The 25,117-nt window shown below is 34.4% G+C and overlaps 1 protein-coding gene and 1 long non-coding RNA gene across 4 annotated transcripts; one reads left to right on the top strand and one right to left on the bottom strand.

The window, feature by feature from the left end:
- Positions 1-926: 926 nt before the first annotated feature.
- Positions 927-5,374, top strand: LOC107411650 (receptor-like protein 6). Its single transcript, XM_016019268.4, has 2 exons — positions 927-4,289; positions 4,695-5,374. Exon 1 carries the CDS (start codon positions 990-992, stop codon positions 4,269-4,271), a length of 3,282 nt encoding a protein of 1,093 aa, XP_015874754.4. The 5' UTR covers positions 927-989; the 3' UTR covers positions 4,272-4,289; positions 4,695-5,374.
- A 771-nt stretch (positions 5,375-6,145) lies between these two features.
- Positions 6,146-9,702, bottom strand: LOC125421201 (uncharacterized). 3 transcript variants are annotated; one of them, XR_007239391.2, is made up of 5 exons: positions 9,342-9,702; positions 7,558-8,970; positions 7,017-7,169; positions 6,689-6,775; positions 6,146-6,419 (listed from the first exon to the last, which is right to left on the bottom strand). It is a non-coding gene; the product is annotated as an uncharacterized LOC125421201 (long non-coding RNA). The 3 variants fall into 3 exon arrangements; XR_009634317.1 differs by having other exon boundaries at positions 7,558-8,589; positions 9,342-9,698; XR_009634316.1 differs by having other exon boundaries at positions 7,558-7,743; positions 9,342-9,665.
- Between the last annotated feature and the right edge of the window lie 15,415 nt (positions 9,703-25,117).

The raw sequence follows: 25,117 nt of genomic DNA, 5'->3' as shown, positions 1-25,117 counted from the left end.
TGGAGCATAGTTGAAGGGATTGAAATGAAATTTAAAATAAATTAGATTGTTATAGCTAAATTGTGTTAGTTTGTTTATTTTTATGCATCTTATGATGTTTTGCACTGACATATTAATGCAACTAGTAATTAGCTATAGACTTCTATTTTTTTGTGAACATTAAACCTAATAGTTAAGAACATCTTACACGTCTAAGTCAAAGTCAATGGCCACGACAAAATAATCCAGTCAAATATACAGAAAAGAAGTGACAGAGAATGTGTGGAAAGAAAGCAAAACGCTAGACTGCAGAGACTTGAATAATTGTATGACAAGTTAAATACTAGTGTAGGAATTTCTTGCAGCTCATCAATCACAGAGTAAAAATTCTTAATTTTGCTAAAAAATATTTGTATCTCAATCTAGATGCATATGTGAATAAGATAGGTATTAGTAGGGTATATGTGGATAAGATATATATATATATATATTGTAATTAATTCAACGTTAAAAAAAAAAAATTCTTTTTCTACATATAATTTGGATGCATAGATACAAGCGTTTTCTTTCTCTTTTTTTTTTTTTTTTTTTTGGGGGGGGGGGGGGGGGGGGCGCAAAATATACAAGTTTGATGAGGATTTTTTTTTTTGAGCAATATTAAACGTTTCATTTGTTATAAATATGTTTAAAGATAGTAATTAATTTCAATTACTATGTATTGGATTGTTAAAAAAAAAGAAAAAATTTACTATATATGTAATGTTCCGGTGCTAGCTAGCACTACATATGTAAAATGTTTAAAGATGAGTCATCCGCCCGTATGCCCATTCTCTTGACGTAAAGGTTACTTACAGGAACTTTCCGTTAATAATCTGATGATTTTAGTTTTAGCACTATATAAACCATAAAGCCTTCTAACATTCACACACACAACACCCTCCAGCAGTTCCAAATATTTATTTCCTCTTATTTCCATTCGGCATTATTATATATCATAATCTGCAGCTAAAATGGAGAGGACCCATCAGTTCCTCTTATTTTACGTTGTGGTGATCTCCTGTTCTACGTTTTTTACACATTCCTTGAATTCCTCCACTACCACTTTCTCTTGTCTTCCTCAGCAAGCCTCTGTTTTACTCCAATTAAAACAAGAGTTCACTCTAAAGGAGCCCGAAATGTTTTATACAGAACGCAGCTTGAATCCAAATCTCACCATGGATCCACATTTCAACTGGAATCCATATCTCAACTTGGATCCGTATCTCAGCTTGCCTCCATATATCAGCTGGCATAGAAAACATCCGCAGATGAGTGATTGGAAGGCTGGTAGCGATTGCTGTTTGTGGGAGGGAGTGAAATGCAATATGGCAACAGGTCATGTTGTTAGCCTAGACCTCAGCGGCGGCTGGCTTCATGGGCCTTTGAGTTCTAACAGCAGCCTTTTCAGGTTGCTTCATCTCCAATACCTCGACCTTGCCTACAACGACTTCGCCTCGAGTCCTATCCCATCTGCATTGGGCAAACTTTCCAGGTTAACCCATCTCAACCTCTCTTCCTCTGAATTTTCTGGGCAGATTCCATCTGAAATCTCCATGCTCACAAATCTTATGTCCCTTGATCTTTCTTATACATATGGGCGTGGTTTGTATGTAAGAGAAGGGGAACTAGGAAGGCTTATCAAGAACATGACAAATTTAAGACTCCTTAACCTGGACCAAGTGGATCTTTCTTCTTCACTAGTGCCTCCTCAATCCATGGCAAACCTCTCTTTCTTGACACATCTCTCTTTTCGAGATTGCGCATTGTATGGCGAGTTTCCAAAGAATATCTTTCGGATGCCAAATATACAATTCGTTGATCTGTCACTGAACGTTGATCTTACAGGTTCTCTTCCGGAATTTAATTCTAGCAGTAACCTAAAGTGGTTGATTATCTCCACAACCCAATTCTCAGGGAAATTGCCCGATTCAATTGGCAACCTCAAGTCCTTGAATGTTTTAAATCTCTCTAGATCTTTATTTTCAGGGACAGTTCCTTCTTCCTTTTCGAACCTTTCTAAACTCGTAGATGTCGACTTGTCATCCAATTTTTTCAAAGGGCAGTTTCCATCTACTCTAGGGAACCTTCCAAAACTCACTTCACTTCGTCTTGATGATAATGAATTTGGTGGTGAATTACCTTCTTCCATTAAAAACCTCCCACAGCTGCAATATTTAAACCTTGGAAAGAATAATTTCGGTGGTCAAATTTCAACTTCATTGGGAAATTTGACCCAGCTAACCTATTTGAATATTTCACAAAATTCTTTCCACGGCAAATTCCCAAATCCAGTGTCATTCCCAAATCGTATTGAATATATCGATTTTGGATACAACAATTTGACAGGTTCGATCCCATCATACAATCTTAACTTGTCCTTCCTTTCTTACCTTGATCTGTCAAACAATTTATTTACTGGAGTCATTCCTTGGTCTTTATTTGCAATGCCTTCTTTGACATCCCTACGTCTGGATCACAATCAGTTCACAGACTTGAACATCTCTAATTCATCCTTATTAGACACTCTGTCTTTAAGTGGAAACAAATTCAATGGACACATTCCAAGTTCCATATCCAAATTCAAAAAGCTGAGTGAACTTAGGCTTGATTCAAATAATTTAAGTGGCAATGTTGATTTTGGCATTTTCTCAGAACTGAGCAACCTTCGGATTCTTAATCTTTCATTTAACAGCCGCTTATCTGTAGCAAATACGAGCATGGATTCCACTATTATTCCCCAGTTTCATGAGCTGTATTTATCCTCATGCAACTTGAGTGTGTTTCCAGAATTCTTGAAAGCACAAGATGAATTAGAGTGCTTGGATCTTTCCAGCAATAGGATTGGCGGTCCAATGCCTAAATGGTTCTTTGGCATAGGCACAAAGAGCTTGAGACGTCTCAATCTTTCTCACAACTTCATTAGCGGCTGGGAAGAAGCCCAATTATTGTTTTTCTCATGGAAGGCAATTGAAATTCTAGATCTGCGTTCCAATAAGTTTCAAGGACCACTTGTCGTTCCACCAATGTCCATCCGGGTCTTCTTAATCTCAAATAATAACTTGGTTGGAGGAATTGATCCGCTGTTTTGTAAACTAAAGAATCTTCAAGTGCTCGATGCATCAAAGAATCATCTGAGTGGCACCATTCCTCAATGTTCGGATAAACTTGGTATTTTAATTCTCAAGCTTGCAAATAACAATTTCCACGGCAATATACCTCGGCTATGCAGCGGTGAAAGCCAAGATTTAGAAACATTGGATTTGAGTTACAATCAACTATATGGGAAGATTCCACGATCTCTAATCAAATGCAAGAAGTTGAGTGTTTTAAAGCTTGGCCACAACAAGTTAAATGACACATTTCCTTTTTGGCTACAGGATTTGACCCAGCTCCAAGTTCTCATATTATGCTGTAATAAACTTCATGGTTCCATATGGCATTCTCGTAACTTTTCTCAATTTGTGATGTTGCGTACCATTGATCTTTCTCATAATGATTTTACTGGAAAGATTCCATCCGAATATTTTAGGAATTGGACGTCCATGATTGCTAAAGTTTCCCAGAAACATGATGACTTGGCAGTCACCATCAAAGTCATTTGGAGGGTCGAGCGGCCGATAGCTGAATATGAGAAGAACTCCGTGAACATGACGAATAAGGGACAAGAAATGGAATTTGTCGATACTCTACCTCTCTTCATATCCATGGATCTCTCTGATAATAAATTTTATGGAGAAATTCCTAGTACATTATGGGATCTTAAATCTCTCGTTATGCTCAATTTGTCAAGAAACAGTTTTACTGGACGCATCCCCCCTTCGTTAGGGAATTTGAAGGAGCTTCAGTCATTGGACCTCTCTAATAATATGCTTTACGGTAAAATCCCTCAAGAATTGGAAATCCTCACTTTCCTTTCATTTTTAAACTTGTCCCATAATAGACTTGAGGGTGCAATACCCCAAGGGGGACAAGTTACCACATTTGGAACTTCTTCTTTTGAAGGAAACTTAGGATTATGTGGCTTGCCATTGTCAACAAAATGTACCCCTACTCCTCCATCAACACCTACTAATAATGATCATGACTTTCAGAAATCAGATTCAATATTTGATTTTGGTTGGAAGGTTGTAGCGGTGGGATATGGATGTGGACTACTAGTTGGATTCATGGTTGGACATGTGATCACCTCAAGGAGGCCAAATTTGATTTCCAAAATGTTTCGCGTTAGACTACAAACGAGGCGGCTGAGATGAATTGGAGCATAGTTGAAGGTACGTAATGATAATAAAATTTAGAATAATTTTCATGTCTGTAGCAAAAGCATGTAATAAGTGATTTGCACTTCATAATTATGATTTTAACGTTTTCTTCTATGCACATTTTGATGTTTTGCATTGGCAAAATTAAATAGAAAACGCAGAACTTATATATTAGAATAAACAATATGCAAAAAGTTTATGTAGTCCTAAAATGATATAAGCCCAAGTTTATATATCAGTATCAGTCCTCTCCATTCGTAAATCCTTGTTTATGTCTCTTATCTTTTCCAATCTCGTCCTCCATACAAAATGTGAGACCATAGAAAAAATGACAAATGACAAATAGTATTGTGCACAAAAGAACACCTTAAAACCTCTCAACCACAAATTCATAAACACATTTACCACATTTTTCAGACTACAGAGGAGGCGGTTGAGATGAATTGGAGCATTGTTGAAGGGACTTGAAGAAGGCAACTGAAGTTTCCCATACGACATCGTCCTATTTGAACTTTGTTACCATTGGGATGACAGGGCTCTTTTGAATTTGGTCTTTATTTGCTATTTTCCTTTTAAAGAATGGCCCATGTGGCTTAGTAGTGTCCATGTGTTGTTGACGTAGCTATGGAGTCAGGATTTCTGCCCTGAGTGCTACAGTGGATGTTGTTTTGGTAAGTTGTATGTATATGGTCTTGTTGCTTTGGGCTGAAGGCAGAAGTTTTGGCTGCCTTTGTTGTTTCTTTTATGAGCTTTTAAGCTCGTTTGATGGAATGGAAGCGTCAGCCTAGCCTCAGAATCTTTCCCTGAGATTGGGTTGTGAATGATTTTGTTCAATTTTGTTCATTATTTTCTTTTTTATTTTTATTTTTTTAGGTGAATGATCATATTTAGCTAATTTTCAAAAAGAAAATAAAATTATAAAGACAAATTGAAAATCATCTCAAATAATTTTTTAAATTAGGCACGTCTTTTTTTTTTTTTTCCTTTTCTTTTTTAAGGTGGAAGATCAGTTTTAGCTAATTTTCAAAAAGCAAATAAAATTACCAAGACAAATTGAAAATCATCTCAAATAATTTTTAAAATTAGGCACGCCTATTTCTTTTTTCTTTTTTTTTGTTTTTTGGTATACATACATTTTATTATTATTTTTTTAAGTTTTTTTTTTTTCTCATTTATGTATATATAATTTTTAAAGAATCCCAAAACTTCAAAATTTTTGTTTAAAGTTAAACTTTAAAATGTTAAACTTTCAAACTAGAAAAATTTTGTAATAACATAAAAATATAGTTTTCCTACAGAAATAAACATGTATTCAAAATCCAAGGAAAGGAAGCGTACCCGGTAGTCCACAATGATTACTTTTCACAGGTCCTAAATGTCCAAATTTTTCTAAATTCAGATAGTTTAATTTGCCCCTCTCTAAACCCTGCCCCATTCCTTTAGGGGGAACAAGGTAATAATACAAGAATTTTTTATAATCTATCAAAAGAAATTCAAAGGATCAAGAAAGAAATCAACATTCATAACAAACGTTAAAATCAACATTCATTAACCAACGTGCATAAACTTTGCATTTCAATTGCAGTAAAGGTGCTAATTGGCACTTATACTTCATAGATTTAGTTCAGTTTCCTATTTCTAGAGCTGCTGGGCATCAGAAAGGAAGGAAGGACTTTGTTGGTTTGGTTGGATGGACCATAGGGAGGGTTTAGCATCAGCAGCAACATTAATAAGAAGAAAGTATTCAAAATCTGCAGGATTTTTTTAATGAAAATTACTGTTGGAAATCAGAAAGGAAGGGAAAACCCCTTCAACCAAGATTTGTTTTCAGTTTGACAAATTATTTCCTACACACCAAACAACAAAGGAAAGATAACAAAATAAAATAAAAAGATTTATAGTAGATGATTCCATCAAAGGGAAAATCTATATCCCACAATAGGTTCTTTTCTATGAGGAAAACTACTTTCTCTGGCTTCTTATAGAACTTGTAACTTCAACATTTGAACCAAAATTTTTAATCACAGATTGTTTTCACGTTCATGGTTTGCCTTCCTCGTTTATTGTGCAAGTTTTTTCTACTGTATTGTGTGTTTGATATCCAAAGGTGAATAAAATGTAAAGAGAAGGCTCCTAGTCATCCTGCAGAAGACCGAAAGAGATTAACAATGTGGATTTATGAACCACCTTTAGGTACTTTTTCGGTTTTATCCATTTTTCTTTCCCAGTGGTTGTCCACGGGGACCAGTGATCAGAATAACCTTTTCACAACTTCCAACAGATTTAGAAGAAAAATATATTTATTCCAAGGCTTCACTAAAAGAGCTACCAAGTTCAGATGATATGCATAATATTCAACAATTTCTTCCAAAATTGAAATTCAGTGCTTCCAGTGTGTAAAGCTAACTTACCTTGAAGTTGGCGGTTAACATATATAGGCAGCAGCACATCACGCATCTAACTCCCAAAATGCAATTTCATCATCAAAAACAAATATTCTACATAAGAGCATTAAGCAGTAACAGATATCATTAGTTAGAATCCTAAAATAGCACATAGAGTTGAATGATCTGATGCCAGTTGAATAGCACATAAAATCAATTTACTCATTGAGATGGCATGGTTTTATACCAGAAAGGAGCTTGTAGTTACAAATTTAAATCCAAGTAGATACAAAATGAAGCATACTGAAAGAACCCATTAGATGGATCATGGAGGCAAGGGGAGGCAGAAAGGTACCTTCACCAAACCTGCTTTTCCAAGGCTGTTTACGGTAAAAATAACGTGCAGCCCACAGATGGGAAAAGGTAAAGCAGGGATTGATGCAGATGCAGGAAATCAAGGTCCAGTAGTGATTGTCAACTCCACCAAAAAGGCGTTGCTGGTAAGCCCCTGGTGAAGAAGGAGACATTAATTTTAATAAAGAAAAGAAGAAGATGTTAATTTTCCAAACGGCCAGGTTGCACAAAAAGTTAATACTCTTCCAGTTACCGTTCTATTCCACAAGAAAGCTCCGTATTTATTTCTACCAAACAAACCTCTTTAAACAGAAAATTAAAGAACAATTAAAAGCAATAACATGTGTAAAACCAATAAAGGCAGTGCAAAAGCTGAGAAGACAAAAGGGGTGCTTCATAAGAAAATGTACATTTTTGATAACTATATCTGATTTCTGACATTTTCATTATACCAAAGGAGAGATTTATGATACATAAGAATGTTGATAATCCAGTAGATCATCTGATCTGGTTATCATCATATATTTAAGAATAATACATACCTGATTAGAGATATAGTCAGACAAATGCTTTGTCAAATAATGCTGAAATACATTGGACAATAAATGTATTCTTCTCTCCCCAAGAACTTCACCACATTAAAAACCATTATTCTCAATCATCATTTCTTGCATCTAATGAAAGAGGCAAATCATACTCTACCATCTTTAATAGAATTTTTTTGCAACCTGCTTTAATCATGACAAAGGAAAAGAATAGAGACATTCAATATGAGGTAAAATTGTATGCATTTCCCAAAAATAAATTCAAAAGAGAAGAAAGGAAGTAGGACCACTAAAAATACTTATTATATTCATTCCATTTGTAACAATGATAAAAGACCAAGTAAAGATCGATATTTTATCACATAATTGTGTGAGATAGGAAGAAGTAAACTTCTCAAAATAATGAGACACGCAAAAGTTAGATGTAACTGACTCTGCAATCATGATTGTGTAAGCTTGAAGCATGTTTTAAACAGCTTCCTGCCTGTTAAGTGATATTTCTAACCTAGGATTTTACAATGTTAGATCACACATAGTATGAGTGTATGACTCATTGTTTGTATTTTTAGCCTCTGTATGACTCATGCTTTGTACAATAACTAACGGATCTTCTTCTATCATCAGCACTGGAGTGACATGTCAGCTAATTATACTCTTTTTATAAAAGGCACACTCGTATCAACAGTTAAATGGCCTTTATATTTACTTCTAATTCTAAATATTGTTTTTCCAATGAACCACTTTTTGGTGATTCCCTAACTGGACTAGCAGCACTAACTGAAGTTAATGTCTAGTACAGTCACGCTTAAAAGTATATCGCCTTTCCAACGAAGCTCATGTATCTCGTTTTGTCAGTAATTTTGAACTATCAAATCTACTAATGCACAGGAAAGAAGCAAACCTTGGCACGTGTGTTCCAGCAGTCAGATAAAAATAAATAGTGAGCATGGTGATGAATAATCATAAATTTCGATCACATCTACGCCACCTTCCTTGTCTTTGCAACCAAATCAGGGCACATGTAAAATCCTAATGCATGCTATATTATAACAATAATAACAACAATAATAACAATGATAATAAAGGATTGAAAAAAAAAATTTACATATAATGGATTACAAGAGACAACGACCAGTCTAATGTCTTGTGGGGAGGGGGGGGAGTACTATTCTGAGAAAAGCTTCTTCAAGGAGTACTTACTAACCATATATGCAAATATTTTGTGCATTCTAGAAGTATGCTAGCCTACCAAGCAGAGAGATTTTAAGATGGAAGATTGGAACAAAGCAAAAAAACAAAGGATTTACCTTGTGGCAAACTATATAGCAGATTGATTTACCTTGGGGCAGGACTCAATTTAAAAATTAGATTTATGAAGGTAGACCAGTGTAACCAATTTAATATGAAAGCCTAGCCAAAACCATGTTAATTTTATAGAGGAATTTGAAAAAAAAAAACAAAAAAACAAAAAACCTAGACTACCAACCATTATCATAGAAGTCAGTTAAATAATTTGTAACAAAATTGGAAACCACAAAGAAGCAAAAGAAGAGACCATCATAAAAGTTAAAAAGCCAACAAGAGAAAAAAAATAATAATAAAATAAAATTAACTTCATATTATACGGTACCAAATGCAATCCAACCCATTTGCTTGCTCTGCAAACCTTTTTACACGTTAATATATATATATATATATATATATTTTTCACAGTCAAGGCGAACCCACAAAACAAACAGCCAAATTTCCCTTCCTCGACTAAAATTCGAAATTGAGTGTACCTCCGGAGTGGCGCGAGGGTAGTGAATATCGGTAGAGTTGAGCATACGGCGTTTGACCAGAGCTCTGTGATCATAACTGTGACACTGTGTACTCTTTCGGCCCCCACCAGCGAATAGACACATTGAAGCCATCCACGAGCTCTCTCTATCTCTCTCTCTCTCTCTCTCTGCTCCATCATTTTCTTCTCCCTCTCTCTGAAACCGAGAGACAAAAGAGAGTGTAGTTCACGGAGCTCCGAATGAAGACAGTTTTGGTTTGTGCATATGTTTTTCGGGTCGGGTTAGAGTTCCGTTTACGTGCCTTCCTTCCATTCCGAAACCGTGTTCTAAAGCCCGTTTCGTCAGGTTTTTTCCATTGATTTTGGAAGTTTTGGAAAATAACCAGTTTGATTTTATTTAGATAAAATTCAAAACAGTTTTGAAGGAATATATATATATATATATATATTTGAGTAAATGCATATAATTAAATTTTTCACAAAGATTAAAATTTCAAACCAGATTATACTACTATGATATGATAGACTGCTTTGGTGCCTTTCTTTTTCTTTCTTTTTAGTGTGCACCCTATTTTAAATCCGAGAAGTCCTTGTTTTAAACCCCAAAAACAAAAAACAAAAAATAAATAATAAATAATAAATAATTATATACTAAAATCTCAAATATTGAATTTGTTGGGTTTGTTTAACTTCCTATCTTTTAAAATTAAATTAAATATAAATGATATCTTGATGTATATGCAATGAAATTGCATTTAAGCAATCAAGTATGAGGAATAGCCATAGAATCTTAGTTATGGCAATGAAATTTATCAGGAGGAAGTGTACTTCTTCTTTTTTTTTTTTTTTTGGGGTTATTTATTACAAATAGAGAAGGAAAAAGAATTTTTACTCAAACCAAGGTTTGAATAGAAGTGAATTTACCACAGTACAAAATATATGAGTATTAATTTAAACTTCAAATCCATTAGGCATAAATGTACAAGTCAATTTTAAAATTATTTATGGTTATTAATTAATTACATATATTTTATTAAAATTGTTTCAAAAAAAAATAATTTTTTAAAAAAAATTTTACTTTTGAAAAAATTTCACAATATCTAATAAAGTCTTCAAAAGTAAAAAATCATTAACAGTATTTTTTATTTTTTCTTGTCATATAAACTTGAAAGGATATTTAGACAAATTCATTGAAAAAGTTTTTAATTTTTAATGAATATCTATTTTTTTGATGTGGTGAAATAAAATCTATCAATGAACATAATTATTGAAGATGTGCTTGTACCATCTATATTTAAATAATATTAATTTTTATATCACATAAATAGCAATAGCAATCTATATTCATCATTAACGAAGATACTCTCATATTTCAAAGGGCCACGGTCCCTCACACCCATCCAATTTTCTTTTAATTTTCCTTTAAATCTTTTTATAACCTATTTAAAGTTAATGAAAATAGAAATTTGCCCTCCCCCAGTTAATAACATACCAAATAAATTTTCCTACAATCAATTGTTACTTTTAAGGCTTCCAATCAAAATATCCGTTTTTGCTAAAAATGGAAGTAATCTAGTTTATATCTTAAAGATATAATACACTCAATTAGCAATTTTATATACATTTTTAATAATAAGGTGATGAACCAAGATAACTCTATTTTATTCTTTAAGTTTTAGCATTAGTGCTCCTGTTTAATATGCGCTTTTTTTTTCTTTTTTTTTTTTTTCTTTTTTGTTTTTGTGGTTTTACATACTTTATAGAAGTTGCTAGTTAAATATATTCATCAAATAATTAGTCTAAAAATTAACAATTTTTTTTTTGTAAAAATATTACCATTAGTTAAAATAGAACAAAATTGTCCAGAATTTTAAATATTTTTTATTTTCTCTATGTCATATTTTTTTTCTTGATAATGATATTGTTTTTTTAGATCTTTTTGTCCTTTTATTAATAAATTATTCTTCATTTTATATTTTGAATTATTATATATAATAAGTGAAAAATAAATACATCGATCTATATATTTTTCCTTTAAATTATATATATATATATATATGTATATATTTCCTTACAATATTTAACACGTATATGTTTGTCAAAGCTTCCCATTCTTCGTGCATGGATTATGCAATGTTTCTTCCTCTATGGATAATCCTTCTTACCTGATCTGGTTTTCAGGATCAGCAGAATAATTCAACTGCAGATGATAAAAAATAAACTTTAAATGTATAGCTCACAAGAAATGGCATTCCTGAAAAGCACAGTAAGTCTAAAATCACATTTACGTACAACTTTAATTGAAATGTCAGGCTATCGTCACCTCACAAAATAATTGAAAAAATAACTTCCTCATTCTTATCGAATTCTTAATTCCCTTTAATTTTCTTCAGTGACCATGGCTGTCCAGAAATAGTGTTTCACCGTAAAAGGCCCTGTAACTTCCAAACTGTAGGATCAGCAGCAGAAATGAAACAATTTTAGTTTAGAAAAAAGGTAAATGAATAACTATTCCTCATTCTTATCAGACTTTTCCCTTCAATTTTCTTCCAAAATGTCCATGTATATATATATATATATATAAAATAGTTCTATAATGCGGATCATATTAAACCGATGTCTTAAAAAAAAAAAAATCAACTTTTACAAAAAATATATACAACAAAATCAATATTTTTTTCTAAAAAAAACATCGGCTTAAATGTAGATCGTATGCGGACTAGTACGCATTGTATAATTTTTCTCGATATATATATATATATATATGTATATGCATGCCCCACATAATTAAGTAGCAGGAAAAATGTAGCTAAATATTATTAGACATCTTTTAATTAAGTTTGACACAAATTTTATATAATATACATATATATATATATATATTAAATTTTATTCTATGTCACTCATTTTCAGCAAATGCCGTGACAGTTAATTAAAGTAATAAAAAAATATATCTATATGTTAGGTTTTAGCTGTTAATTTTAGTTGTCCCTGAAGACCACAATTTGAAATAGAGAAGAGAAGCAAGTCATCCATGGTATATCTATGTTGCAACTACATGTCTCAGGTGTTTCATATGTGCATGTGGCAATGGAATTAATTATGTAGATTCATTTTCACTTCCTTGACTAATATATATAGTTAACCTTGTTACTTTTAATTCCACCTTAACAACCAAAGTCCATTATTAAACAAAGCAAGGCACAATCATTTATGTAAGCCGGCATGTAATTAATTAGAACTGAGCAGGTTGAGGAATTCATAGACCAATTGAGTAAGTAGCTGTTATTTTAATCACTTTATCTGAGTGTCACATCTAAATTCAGGCTATGCTGGCCGGCAGCTGCCTTTATGGTTGATTTCAATGAAAAGGTTCCAAGTGTCATCACCTGCTTTTTCTTTCCATTTTTTTTCCCCCGTTTCTCTAAACTTTGTATACACGTGATAATCACAAAACTGAAAGAAATTCAAATTTTCAATCTGCGACAGACAACAACAACAACAACAACAACAACAACAACCGCAACAACAAAAAATGGGAACACCTTCCATCATCTGAACGTAATTCATGAAGCGGTTTTGTTGCAAAAGAATTGGACCAAAAATTGCTGATTTGCTGTTCCTGAAACACCTAACAATATGCAAGTTCAGGAAGCGTGCTGTCTACAACACCTCGGAAGATCATTTTGGCTAATAATGCCTTGTAAGCTTATATATATATATATATATATATATAAAACAACCATTAGTGCCAAAGAAACCCAATTCACCAATTTGGCTATAAATGCCTCTGTTTGTGGTGACATATAAGAGTATTTTAAATTGTCATGGACTCAAGCAGCTAATTGCATCATTGCTTGTCACTATTTTGAATATTGAGACCCAAATTAGATTCCTTTTTTATAGGGACTTTTGCTTCAGATTAGAAGGTCCAAGTAGGCCTTTAGAGGCAAGGTAAGTAACAGTCCTCAAGAAGAAATTTCTTTTAGCAATAGCATTTCTACTAAAATATTGGATGTGGATTATTAGGAGACCACTAGAGGGATATTGGTTTTTGCATGTAAGGCTTCAAGCTCAAGATTATATGCTGATCTGATGAAGTACCCATTTAATCGTTTACGACTATTCCTATTCAATAGTTGATGGTTTTTACTTGTTTTTGCATTTCTATCCGTCTGTGCTTCTGCTGCACATCTGCTACTTTTATTCAAATAAAATAATAATGGAACTTTAAGCAATCAAGTATGAGAAATAGTCATAGAATTCAAATAAAATAATGATTGAACTTTAAGCAATCAGGTATGAGAAATAGTCATAGAATCTTAGTTTATATGGCAATGAATATTGTCAGCATGAAGTGTGCCTTATTGTGCCTTATTTTTTTTATTGGTAATAAGGTGTGCCTTATTATATACATTATTTTTTTTATTGGTAATAAGGTGTGCCTTATTATATACACTAATAAGCTACAAAAGAAAACAGAGAAAACCTCCTGAGAACTAAGAAGATATGACTGCACTGAGATGACAAGAAAAATCCTCTACCTAATTACTTACCCTCTTCTGTCACATGAAAGTTGTCCATATCTCCTTGTCCTTGTTCAACTTCCGTCATATATAATTTATATTAATATATACATATATATGGACACATGGCATTTTGCTGTCCAATTTTCATTTTTCAGGTATACCTTTCTTACTTTGTATCTGATCTCATTGTCCACAATGTTAAACGAAAACGCATAACATTATATAAAACAACAACTTGTGGTAGAAAAACAACTGACTTTCATGCATGCTACTAATGTAAACCCGATCAATAATTAGTGTAACGTTTTAATTAAATTTTTTTAATTAAATATTAATGTGAATGATTTGATAGGGCCATTAATGGGCTTGTCATAATTGGTTTTACAGTTTTGGAATAAGAAAACCATTTTTGGAATAAGGAAAAAAAAAAAAGGAGAAGAAAATAAAAAGATTTGGGAGGATTTTGTAGAAAAAGATCTTTTTCCTACATGAGTTTTGAAAATAGAGAGAAAAAAAAATCAATTGTTTTTTTTTTTGGAATTTTTTGAGAAACAGAGGAATGTGGTAAAGCAAAGGTATACCGAGAGTTCAAAGGGAAGCTTTAGAGGTGCTACGTCCAAAAGCTTAGACTCCGTTGTATCCTGGAAGACAACCGTCGGGGAACATCTGCGCCGGTGGGACGGAAATTGTCTTAAGGAAACTGTGGTACCACATAGGTTTCGGACAAATTCATCAAAAGCAGATCGAAAGGCTCACAGGTTTCAAATCTAATATTTGATTTATTTATTTTCCTTGTATTTTGTTCACATCTGCAGATCCACATGTATATACATATATTCATATTATATTCATATTATTTTGCGACAATCTTAAAACAATTTTCCGCATGAATATATGTTTATATATGTGGATTGTTCAATCTTGTTGTTGATTAGTGACTTTCGGGTGTAAATTTTTTTGTTTTTAAAAAAAAAAAAAGCCTTTCAAACTCGAGTGGGTTGTGTGATGGACATGTGGTATTTTTTGTTTTTACTTATTCAAATGTTTATAAATATTTCTTGTAAAATATACATGTCCATGATTTGATCTATTTGTTGTGTTGGGTATGTGAGAAAGTTGTTTCTTATGGGTTTGAAAATTCTTGGGCAATTCCTTATCATTGTTTAAAATTAAAAATTTTTTTCCAAAACTAAATTACCCATGAATTTTAAGATTTTTGATGATTTTTGGTGCCGGATTAGTGAAAACAAGGTGAAAAAATATTAACCGGGTCAGAAAACCTGTTTACCAGTAAAATGGGTCGAATTTGACCCGGTTGGTGGTTGAAGAAGGGTTAAAAATGGGTAGACGGGCCGGATTTTAGGTTAATGGGTCTAAAATTGGGTACTATTGGATCTGGCCAGTTCAAAGGCCCAACCCAGGTTAGAACATGCTACTGTTTAACCCAAGGCCCAAGCCCAGATAAGAATCAGCCCACATGAACAGTGGCCCAATTGGTATGGGCACGCCATGTGTCTCCATGAGAGAGCGCACGTGGCATATGAACAATGACACAGTGCACAGTGGCAAGGCTACGTGGCGAACCATGGAGACACCACGTGTCACATAGGACATGTGTCGGATCATGGAGTTGACACGTTGCGACCTATCACATGTGCCACGTGTCAATCTTCCAGTGTGCCACGTGTTGGTGTATAACAGTGCCAGGTGTCGGCCTCTGGTGATGCCACGTGTCAGTGAACAGTACATAAACAGTGCCTTTGAACAGTACACGTGAACAATAAATTTTGTGGGTGTATACAGAAACCCTAGAAAATCATATTGTTTGTGTTTTCCTATTGGAAATTGGTTGGAATTAGTTTGTTAAGATAGAATAACAACTAATTGATTTCTGGTTTTTGTAATTTCACAGAAATGGCAAGTGGAGATGTGCCCGTTGCACAAGTAGCAAAACAGACTCCTGTGTTTCAAACTCCTCCTACTGCAAGTCATGCAGAAAGACCTGAGAAGTTCGATTGAGCAAATTTCAAAAGATGGCAACAGAAGATGTTGTTTTACCTGACTACATTGGGCCTTGCAAGGTTTCTGACTGAAGACGCACCACCGAGTAGTGAAGAAAGTGACAAAGAAACTCTGATGGTGGTGGATGTGTGGAAGAATTTCGATTATTTATGTCGGAATTATGTCCTGAATGCCCTATCGGATTCCTTTTATGGAGTATACTGTAGCTTGAAATCAGCGAAAGAGCTGTGGGAAACTTTGGACCGGAAGTACAAGATCGAGAATGCTGGATCCGAAAAGTTTGTGGTAGGCAAATTTTTGGACTATATGATGGTGGATACCAAGCCACTAATGAGTCAGGTACATGAGTTGCAAGTGCTCATCCAAGAACTTCTTGCTGAAGGGATGATCATTAATGAAGCCTTTCAAGTGGCTTGTATGATTGAGAAACTACTTCCAAGCTGGAGTGACTTCAGGAATTATCTGAAGCACAAAAGAAAGGAAATGGATATGGAGGCTCTTGTTAGCAAGCTTCGCATAGAAGATGATAATAGGAGATTTGATAGGAGATCCATGAAGGCTGCTGTTAAGGCCAATGTTGTGGAGCATATGAGTAGCTCCAATAGTCAAAAGAAGAAACCTGGAATGAGTTCCAAGTTGGAGCCTAAAGGAGGCATCTCCAAAAAGGCCAAGTTCCAAGGAAAATGCTTCAATTGTGACAAGATGGGTCACAGAGCAGCAGATGTAGATTGCCGAAAAGAAAAAGGAGCAAGGAGGCACAGATGATGGAGCACATCACAAGAGAGGTTGATGATATTGACCTTAGCGCTGTTGTCTCTGAGGTGAACTTAGTGGGTTCTAACCCAAGAGAGTGGTGGATAGATACAGGTGCAACCCGCCACGTGTGTGCAGATAGGAGCATGTTCACCTCCTTCGAACCAAAGGAAAATGGGGAGAAGTTGTTCATGGGTAACTCTGCCACATCAGAAATCCAAGGGGTGGGCAAGATTATCTTGAAGATGACCTCTGGGAAGGATCTGACTCTAAATAGTGTATTGTATGTACCAGACATTCGAAAGACTTTGGTGTCTGGATCACTGCTAATCAAACATGGTTTTACATTAGTGTTTGAGTCAGACAAGGTTATCTTGTCCAAGTATGGGATGTTTGTGGGAAAGGCCTATGAAGTCAATGGTATGTTCAAATTGAATGTAATGACTGTAAAGCCAAAGTTTATTAATAATAAAGCTAGTACTTCTTCCATTTACTTGCTTGAGTCTTCCATTTTGTGGCATGGTAGACTAGGTCATGTTAATTTTAATTCTCTGCGGAGGTTAATTAACTTGAATCATATTCCCACGTTCGATATTGATACCAAACATAAGTGTGAAACTTGTGTAGAAGCGAAATTAACGAGGTTGTCATATCAAACAATTGAAAGAAATAATGAACCTCTGGATTTAATACATAGTGATGTATGCGATTTAAAGTTTGCACCGACTAGAGGTGGTAATACGTATTTTATCACCTTTATTGATGATAGCACGAAATATTGCTATGTGTACTTGCTTAAGAGCAAGGATGAGGCTATAGAGAAATTTATTCTCTACAAAACGGAAGTTGAGAATCAACTCACCCGCAAAATTAAAGTGATCAGAAGTGATAGTGGTGGAAAGTATGTAACTCCATTTGGAGAGTATTGTGTTCAACATGGCATAATACATGAAGTTACTCTACCATATTCGCCGCAATCGAATGGTGTGGCTGAACGGAAAAATAAAACTTTGAAGGAAATGATGAATGCAATGCTGTTAAGTTCTGGAGTACCTCAGAACTTGTGGGGGGAAGCCGTTTTATCGGCAAACGACCTTTTAAATAAGGTGCCTCGTAAAGATCAGGTGAAAATACCGTATGAACTTTGGAAAGGAAAACAACCTACCTATAAATATTTACGAGTGTGGGGGTGTCTTGCCAAAGTTGTGGTACCTACTCCTAAAAAGGTAAAGATAGGTCCCAAGACAGTAGATTGCATCTTCATAGGATATGCACAAAATAGTAGTGCATATCGGTTTCTCATGTATAAGTTAGAGATTCCTAATATACACAATAATACAATAATGGAATCAAAAAATGCATCATTTTTCGAACATATTTTTCCGTATAAAATTAAAGCAAGACCGAGAACGTCTAAACGAACTTATGATGCTATCAGTGATGATGATCATGATAGTGATCAAGATCAGGAGACCGAAGTTGAGACTAAGGTTGAATTAAGACGAAGCAAAAGAGTAAGAACCGAAAAATCCTAAGGTCCGGATTTTCTTACTTATATGCTAGAAAGTGAACCCCAAAGCTTCCAAGAAGCTGTTAGTTCTCCTGAAGGAAATTTATGGAAAGAAGTCATAAAAAGTGAAATTGATTCCATATTGCAAAATCATACCTAGGAACTAGTAGATCTTCCTCCAGGTTGTAAACCGTTAGGTTACAAATGGATATTTAAAAGGAAGATGAAAGCAGATGGAACAATAGATAAGTACAAGGCAAGACTTGTAATTAAAGGATACAAGCAACAAGAAGGCCTTGATTATTTTGATATTTATTCTCTGGTGACGAGAATAAATTCCATAAGGATGGTACTGGTGATTGCTGCATTGCAGAATCTTGAAGTACATCAAATGGATGTGAAAACAGCCTTTCTTAATGGAGATTTCGACGAAAAGATCTACATGGAGCAACCTGAGGGTTTCTCCACACCAGGACAAGAAAAGAAAGTCTGTAGATTGGTAAAGTCTTTGTATGGACTTAAACAAGCTCCAAAGCAATGGCATCAAAAATTTGATAGTGCCATACTTAGTGATGGATTTAAGATAAATGAGTGTGATAAGTGCATCTATGTAAAAGATATAGAGAATGGATATGTCATTCTTTGTCTGTATGTAGATGATATACTCATAATAGGTAGTAACGACAATATAGTCCAAACTACAAAAGCGATGTTGAAATCCAAATTTGATATGAAAGATACGGGGCTTGCAAATGTGATTTTAGGGATGAAAATCACAAGGGTTTCGAATGGTATCATTCTAAGTCAAACGCATTATGTAGATAAAATACTGGCTAATTTTAGTAAAGATGACATTAATATAGCCAGAACACCCATTGATATGAGTTTACACTTATCTAAGAATAAAGGAGAGAGTGTAGCTCAAGTGGAATATGCAAGGGTGATTGGAAGTCTGATGTACTTAATGAATTGTACAAGACCAGACTTAGCCTATGCTATAAGTAGACTAAGTAGATAACGAGTAATCCAAATGATGAATATTGGAAAGGAATCGTTAAAGTATTAAGATACTTACGATATACTCGTGAATACGGACTGCACTATACGAGATATCCTGCTGTATTAGAAGGATACAGTGATGCTAACTGGATATCAGATATAAAGGATTCAAAATCCACTAGTGGCTATGTATTTACATTAACGGGTGCAGCTGTAACGTGGAAGTCCTTAAAACAAACAGTAATAGCTCGATCTACGATGGAATTAGAGTTCATCGCATTAGATAAATGTGGAGAAGAGGCAGAATGGCTACGCCAATTCTTAGAGGACATTCCAAGGTGGCCTAAACCTGTGCCAGCTATAAGTATACATTGTGATAGTCAATTTGCAATTGGCAGGGCACAGAATATTATGTATAATGGAAAGTCTAGACATATTTGTCATAGACACAATTCGATTAGACAGTTAATCTCAACTGGAGTTATCTCGATAGACTATATAAAGTCAAAGGATAACATTACGGATCCGCTAACCAAAGGGTTAAATAGAGAATTAGTTGAGAAGTCATCGAGGGGAATGGAATTGAAGCCCGTGAGTAAAGTCGATACGATGGAAACCCAACCTAGTTGACTGGAGATCCCAAGATCTAGGTTCAATGGAACAACGCAATTGTAAAGACTGGTATGAATCACTGTGGGGGTTAATCCTCTGCCCATTCCTATGATAAAACAGTGATAAATAGAGGTTAAGCATGAAGTATGCTTTTAATGATTCCTAAAAGTGTGTGTTTAGTAATCTATGCATAGTTATGCTGATTACATTGGAAATAGGAATCATCTATGTGAGAGAGAAGAGTGGCCGCTTCAAAGGAAAATTGTTAAGAGCGCAATTCTTTAGAAACTCTCACAGAACCAGGCAGGTGTTCAAGGCCAAAATGAACACAATAGTGAGAACTGAAGTGTACCAGGAAGTAATATGTGTGAACTATGTTGTTATTTACACAAACGACAAAATGGTTCAAAGATATCGCATCTACCATTAGTCAGTAAAGAAGATATAGTTTCACAAGGGAAGGTTCAAAAAGTAACATCTACCTATCCTATGCAGGTTCCAACTACAGAGCTTTACCACCAGAGTCTTGCATAGTACTTAGAAGTCTAATCATTCATGTGGGGGATTGTAACGTTTTAATTAAATTTTTTTTTAATTAAATATTAATGTGAATGATTTGATAAGGCCATTAATGGGCTTGTCATAATTGGTTTTACAGTTTTGGAATAAGAAAACTGTTTTTGGAATAAGAAAAAAAAAAAGGAGAAGAAAATAAAAAGATTTGGGAGGATTTTGTGGAAAAGGATCTTTTTCCTACGTGAGTTTTGAAAATAGAGAGAAAAAAAAATCAATTGTTTTTTTTTGTTTGGAATTTTTTGAGAGACAGAGGAGTGTGGTAAAGCAAAGGTATACTGAGAGTTCGAAGAGAAGCTTTGGAGGTGCTATGTCCAAAAGCTTAGACTCCGTTATATCCTGGGAGACAACCGTCGGGAAACATCTGCACCGGTGGGACGGAAATTGTCTTAAGGAAACTGTGGTACCACACAGGCCTCAGACAAATTCATCAAAAGCATATCGAATACTAAGGCTCACAGGTTTCAAATCTAATCTTTGATTTATTTATTTTCCTTGTATTTTGTTTACATCTGCAGATCCACATGTATATACATATATTCATATTATATTCATATTATTTTGCGACAATTAGTACTGCTTCAAACACCATGTATAACAAGACCTTTCAATAATGATTAATTCCCACAAACTCTTTCTGAAGAAAATAATGGCAGACTACTCTTCAAGTACTTTTTCAAGCTTTACGTGGTGGGTTCGGGATGATGTTGAGTTCGGAGGGATCCAGTCTCCTGGACCATCATCTTTTTAGAGTGAGTATTCCATGAATAATGATAGCGTGGTGACTTTGCCAATCACAGGCACCATGACCCCAGTGACAGCAATATCAACAAGCAGCACTAGTTAAGCCAAGACGCCGAAAATCTCTGGTGGAGTGTCACCGGAAGTTTGGAAAAATGTCAAAAATGCATCGCTTGAGACAGCTAGACATATGGCACTAAGAATGTATGAGAGCTTGAAGAAGCATGGGTTGAGAGATGAGGCTGGAAAGACATTGCAAAAATATGGTGAAAATGATGACGGAGAATTGGAAGTAATATAGGAAGAGGGTGCTGATGGGGTGAGGAAGAGAAGTGAGGAGCTTTTAGGAATGGACTACTTGTTGAAGGATGGATTTGTTAGTTATCTACGTGATGTGGCCAGAATTATACCTCCAATTCCTCAACAGGTATTCTTATATCATTATTTTCTAATATCAACATTGATGAACAGTCTCTTTACACTCAAAAAGCCAAAATATATAAAGTTCTAATAAGCCAAATAATAGGTAAAAAATTTTGGATATTGGTAGCTATACACCCCGAACTTTATCGGGGTTGACACATTGCACCCTAAATTTTTTTACTGACATTATGTACCTTAAACTTCTTTTTCCTTTGCACCGTTGGTTCTTTTGTCAACAATGCTTAACGGAATCATCAAGTGGGGGTAGATCAGGTCATTTCACTGTTCTCAGGTTTCTTCAAAACCCCTTTTCCAAAGGAAAATTTGACCTCTCTCATACAAATTAAAAAGAAAACTTATAAAATATAAACAATCAAGGAAAAAAAAAAAAAAAGGAACAGAAAAGTTTCTTAGAGTTTTGTCCAACTTTTTTTCCAAGAAAGTCCTAATTTCTTCATTTTCTTGTCTCCTAGACACCACCCTTATCCCTTTTTTTCTCTCTTATTCGAGTGAAGATGATTTTTCTTTTCGTAGAGAAGACTTCTTGAAAATCCATCCAATAAGTCTTTTTTTTTTTTAATTGCAAATTCTGGTTCTAATGGTTTGTGGAATGGAAAGGGAAGCTTTGTTCATGTGAAAGACATGGCAGCGACCGTTCTCCTTTCAACCCAGTGATCGTGCTTTACGAATCATCGTCGGATGGAGCTAACGTGATGGTGGTTCAGAGGAATGTGGGTTAAAGCCCTATTAGGACGATAGTGCTGGATCGGGTTTGAGACCTTTGCCGCCGAGCATGTTAGAGGTTCTACTGTGGTCTAGATTCAATCAGCTTTTAGAGCAGCTTTCTCATATTGAAATCAACAATATCGGACGGTGCAAGCAGCCACCGGCATCCAAAACTGCGATCTAGTCAATGCCGACGATTGTGATCGACGATTCTCACATCTCGAATGAATTGCACTATTCCGTGTGCAAAGAAGCTTTCGAATTGGAAACCGATTGTATCCTTCCATGGCTATCTCTTCACAATTCCTGCTCTTTTTTTTAGGACAGAGAAAAATGAAGGCATTTCAAAATGCAATATCTCTTTCAAAATTGGGGCTAAAATTCCATTTTTTAAGCTTTAATTTCTAATCTGAGAACAACAAAATGACCTGATTTACCCTTATTTGATGATCATATGCGCAACACGTGATGATTCCGTTAAGCATTTTTAACAAAAGAACTAACAATGTAAGGAAAAAAGAAGTTTGGGATGCATAATACTAGGAAAAAAAATTTAGGGTGATGTGTCAACTCCGATAAAATTTAAGATGCATAGCTGCCAATATCAAAAAAATTTATGTTTTTATTGAACGTCGTCACCATACCATCAAAAACATGCTTGCACCTTAGAGACTCACTTTTCTATACCATGATTTACATTGTGATTTTACTTCTTTCTTTTCTTTTCCCTTCATTCTTAATTCTTTTGGTGCTATACTGTGAAATATATAAATGAATAGAGTCACTAAATACAATAATGATTAGTGGTTAAGCAATGTTGAACAGATAATAATTTAGTCACTAATAAATAGACTAAATTATTAAAAGGATGGTTAATATTTCTGACCTACTCTTCCTCTTACCAGGGGATAGATTATAATATATCTAGAATAACTTTTCTATAAGCAATGCTGTCGTAAGCAGCATGGATTTAAATCAGTATCTATGATGCAATTGACCAACTACTTAATTAAAAAGTATAATGAAAAGCTGAATATTATTACTTTCTAAAACAATATTCGCCTACAACCTTCGACTAGCCATAGGTTCATAAAAATGAATATAAGATTTGTCTAGATTCAGAATCATCTAACTTATAATTAATTGATCATTTAATTTAAAGCCTCTAATTAATGATTATACAAGATCACTAACTCTAGGAAATGGTAATATCAGGTTATTGATACACATTTTAACCGGCTAAGGTCAACCAATAATATTTCTTGGTTGAGATAATCCAATTGCAAAGTCATTATTTCTTAGGACAATAATTCTGAATTCAAATTGACCCACCTTCATAATAAATAATAAACAAATCAAACAATGACAAAGAATGTAGAAGAAAAATGGAAAACAAGGTAATGCATAACCATATAGACAAGCTTCAACCCCTTTTGCTTTGTATCATAATGGCTACTGTTCAAGTGAAAAATAGAATTGACAAAGTTTTTTTTTTTTTTTTTTTTTTTTTTTTTTTTTTTGGTGACAAATCAACTCAAACTTAAAAACGAATTTCATTCAATATTGGTGCATAATTTGTCATATAAGTTATCAAAACATTCATGTGTTGCAGTTAAACATCTCATGGACCCCAAAATGATTGATATATTTTTGCAGGTAGTTCGATTTCCAACATAAACTATAGAAAAAACTTTTGAGGTCTCCGAAAATGAATATGAAACTTTTGGAAGCAAAATTGTAGGGTGTTTTGTAGGCCCCTGAAGACTCTTCTTAGGACCAACAATTCAATATGGGTGCATATTCTCAAGGGAGTCGATGGGTATATAATGCCTGGTTCAATCACCCTACTACTTGGTCCTCCAGGTAGACTGACAATTTCATGGTTTATGAGTATCTTCTTTCTCTTTATCTCTTTTTGGTTTCAAAAACAAACATTTTAAAATTCCGTTTATACAAATGTAGATTTTCAGGTAGGCACTAGAATTAGCCAAGCTGTGAATGTTTCACAAGTATTATAAATAGGAGTGCAATATCCTTTTTCCATGAAAAATAATTCATTCATGGAATTTTACAGGTAGTGGCAAGAGTAGTCTCCTAGAAATTCTGGAAGGAAGAGTCAAAGAAAATAAGAACTCTATGATGAAAGGTTCTGTAATGTACAATGACAAGGATACCTCTGATATTTGTCTCACCAGACTCATTGCATACATTAGTAGACAACTTAACATGTAAGTGTTCAATAAACCTTCGAAAAGAAAATACATACAAATATATATATTTATATAGATATACATATATATAGTCCTGCAATGGTGGGCAATGTCGCCCAACATTTGGTTATAAGTAATTTATGGATTATATGAGCCACCTCACCCACGAGGGCAAAATTATATGTGTATGTGTATACTCATTATAAATCAAAATTTGATTTCATATCCACCCACCCACAAGCCAATTAGATATTAATTTATCAAAGGAACCACCAAGAGAACACATAATACACTGCTTTTATCAATTCCAAATTTTCCAAGGTCAGGTTTTTATTGTCTTCATATGCTAACAGGTTTCCCCCTTCACACATTCAAACAATCAGTAGCGTTCTCACTTTCTTTTACTTTCACCTCCTCGTAAAATTTTGCAGCCACATTCCATTTCTATCTGTTCGGGAAACTCAATGAGTTTGCAAGGGACTGCACTCAGGGTTGCACTCAGGGACTTCGACAAGAGAACTTCACTCCTCAGATGAGAAAATTCTTTGCGCAAGCATTGGTGGAAGGACAGAATCCTTTTTTAGAATATGTGTTAGAAACCTTAAACTTGAAGCAGATAGAACACAAACTGACAGGAGAAGGTATCTCAGATACTGATCACCAAAGGCTCACAACTGCA

The sequence above is a fragment of the Ziziphus jujuba genome, chromosome 10 (genome assembly GCF_031755915.1).
Source record: "Ziziphus jujuba cultivar Dongzao chromosome 10, ASM3175591v1".
Classification (NCBI taxonomy): Eukaryota; Viridiplantae; Streptophyta; class Magnoliopsida; order Rosales; family Rhamnaceae; genus Ziziphus; species Ziziphus jujuba.
This window is presented reverse-complemented; position numbering and strand designations above follow the sequence as displayed.

Coding starts and splice junctions, on each gene's coding strand:
- LOC107411650 (XM_016019268.4), top strand. CDS start 990: ATGGAGAGGACCCATCAGTTCCTCTTATTTTACGTTGTGGTGATCTCC.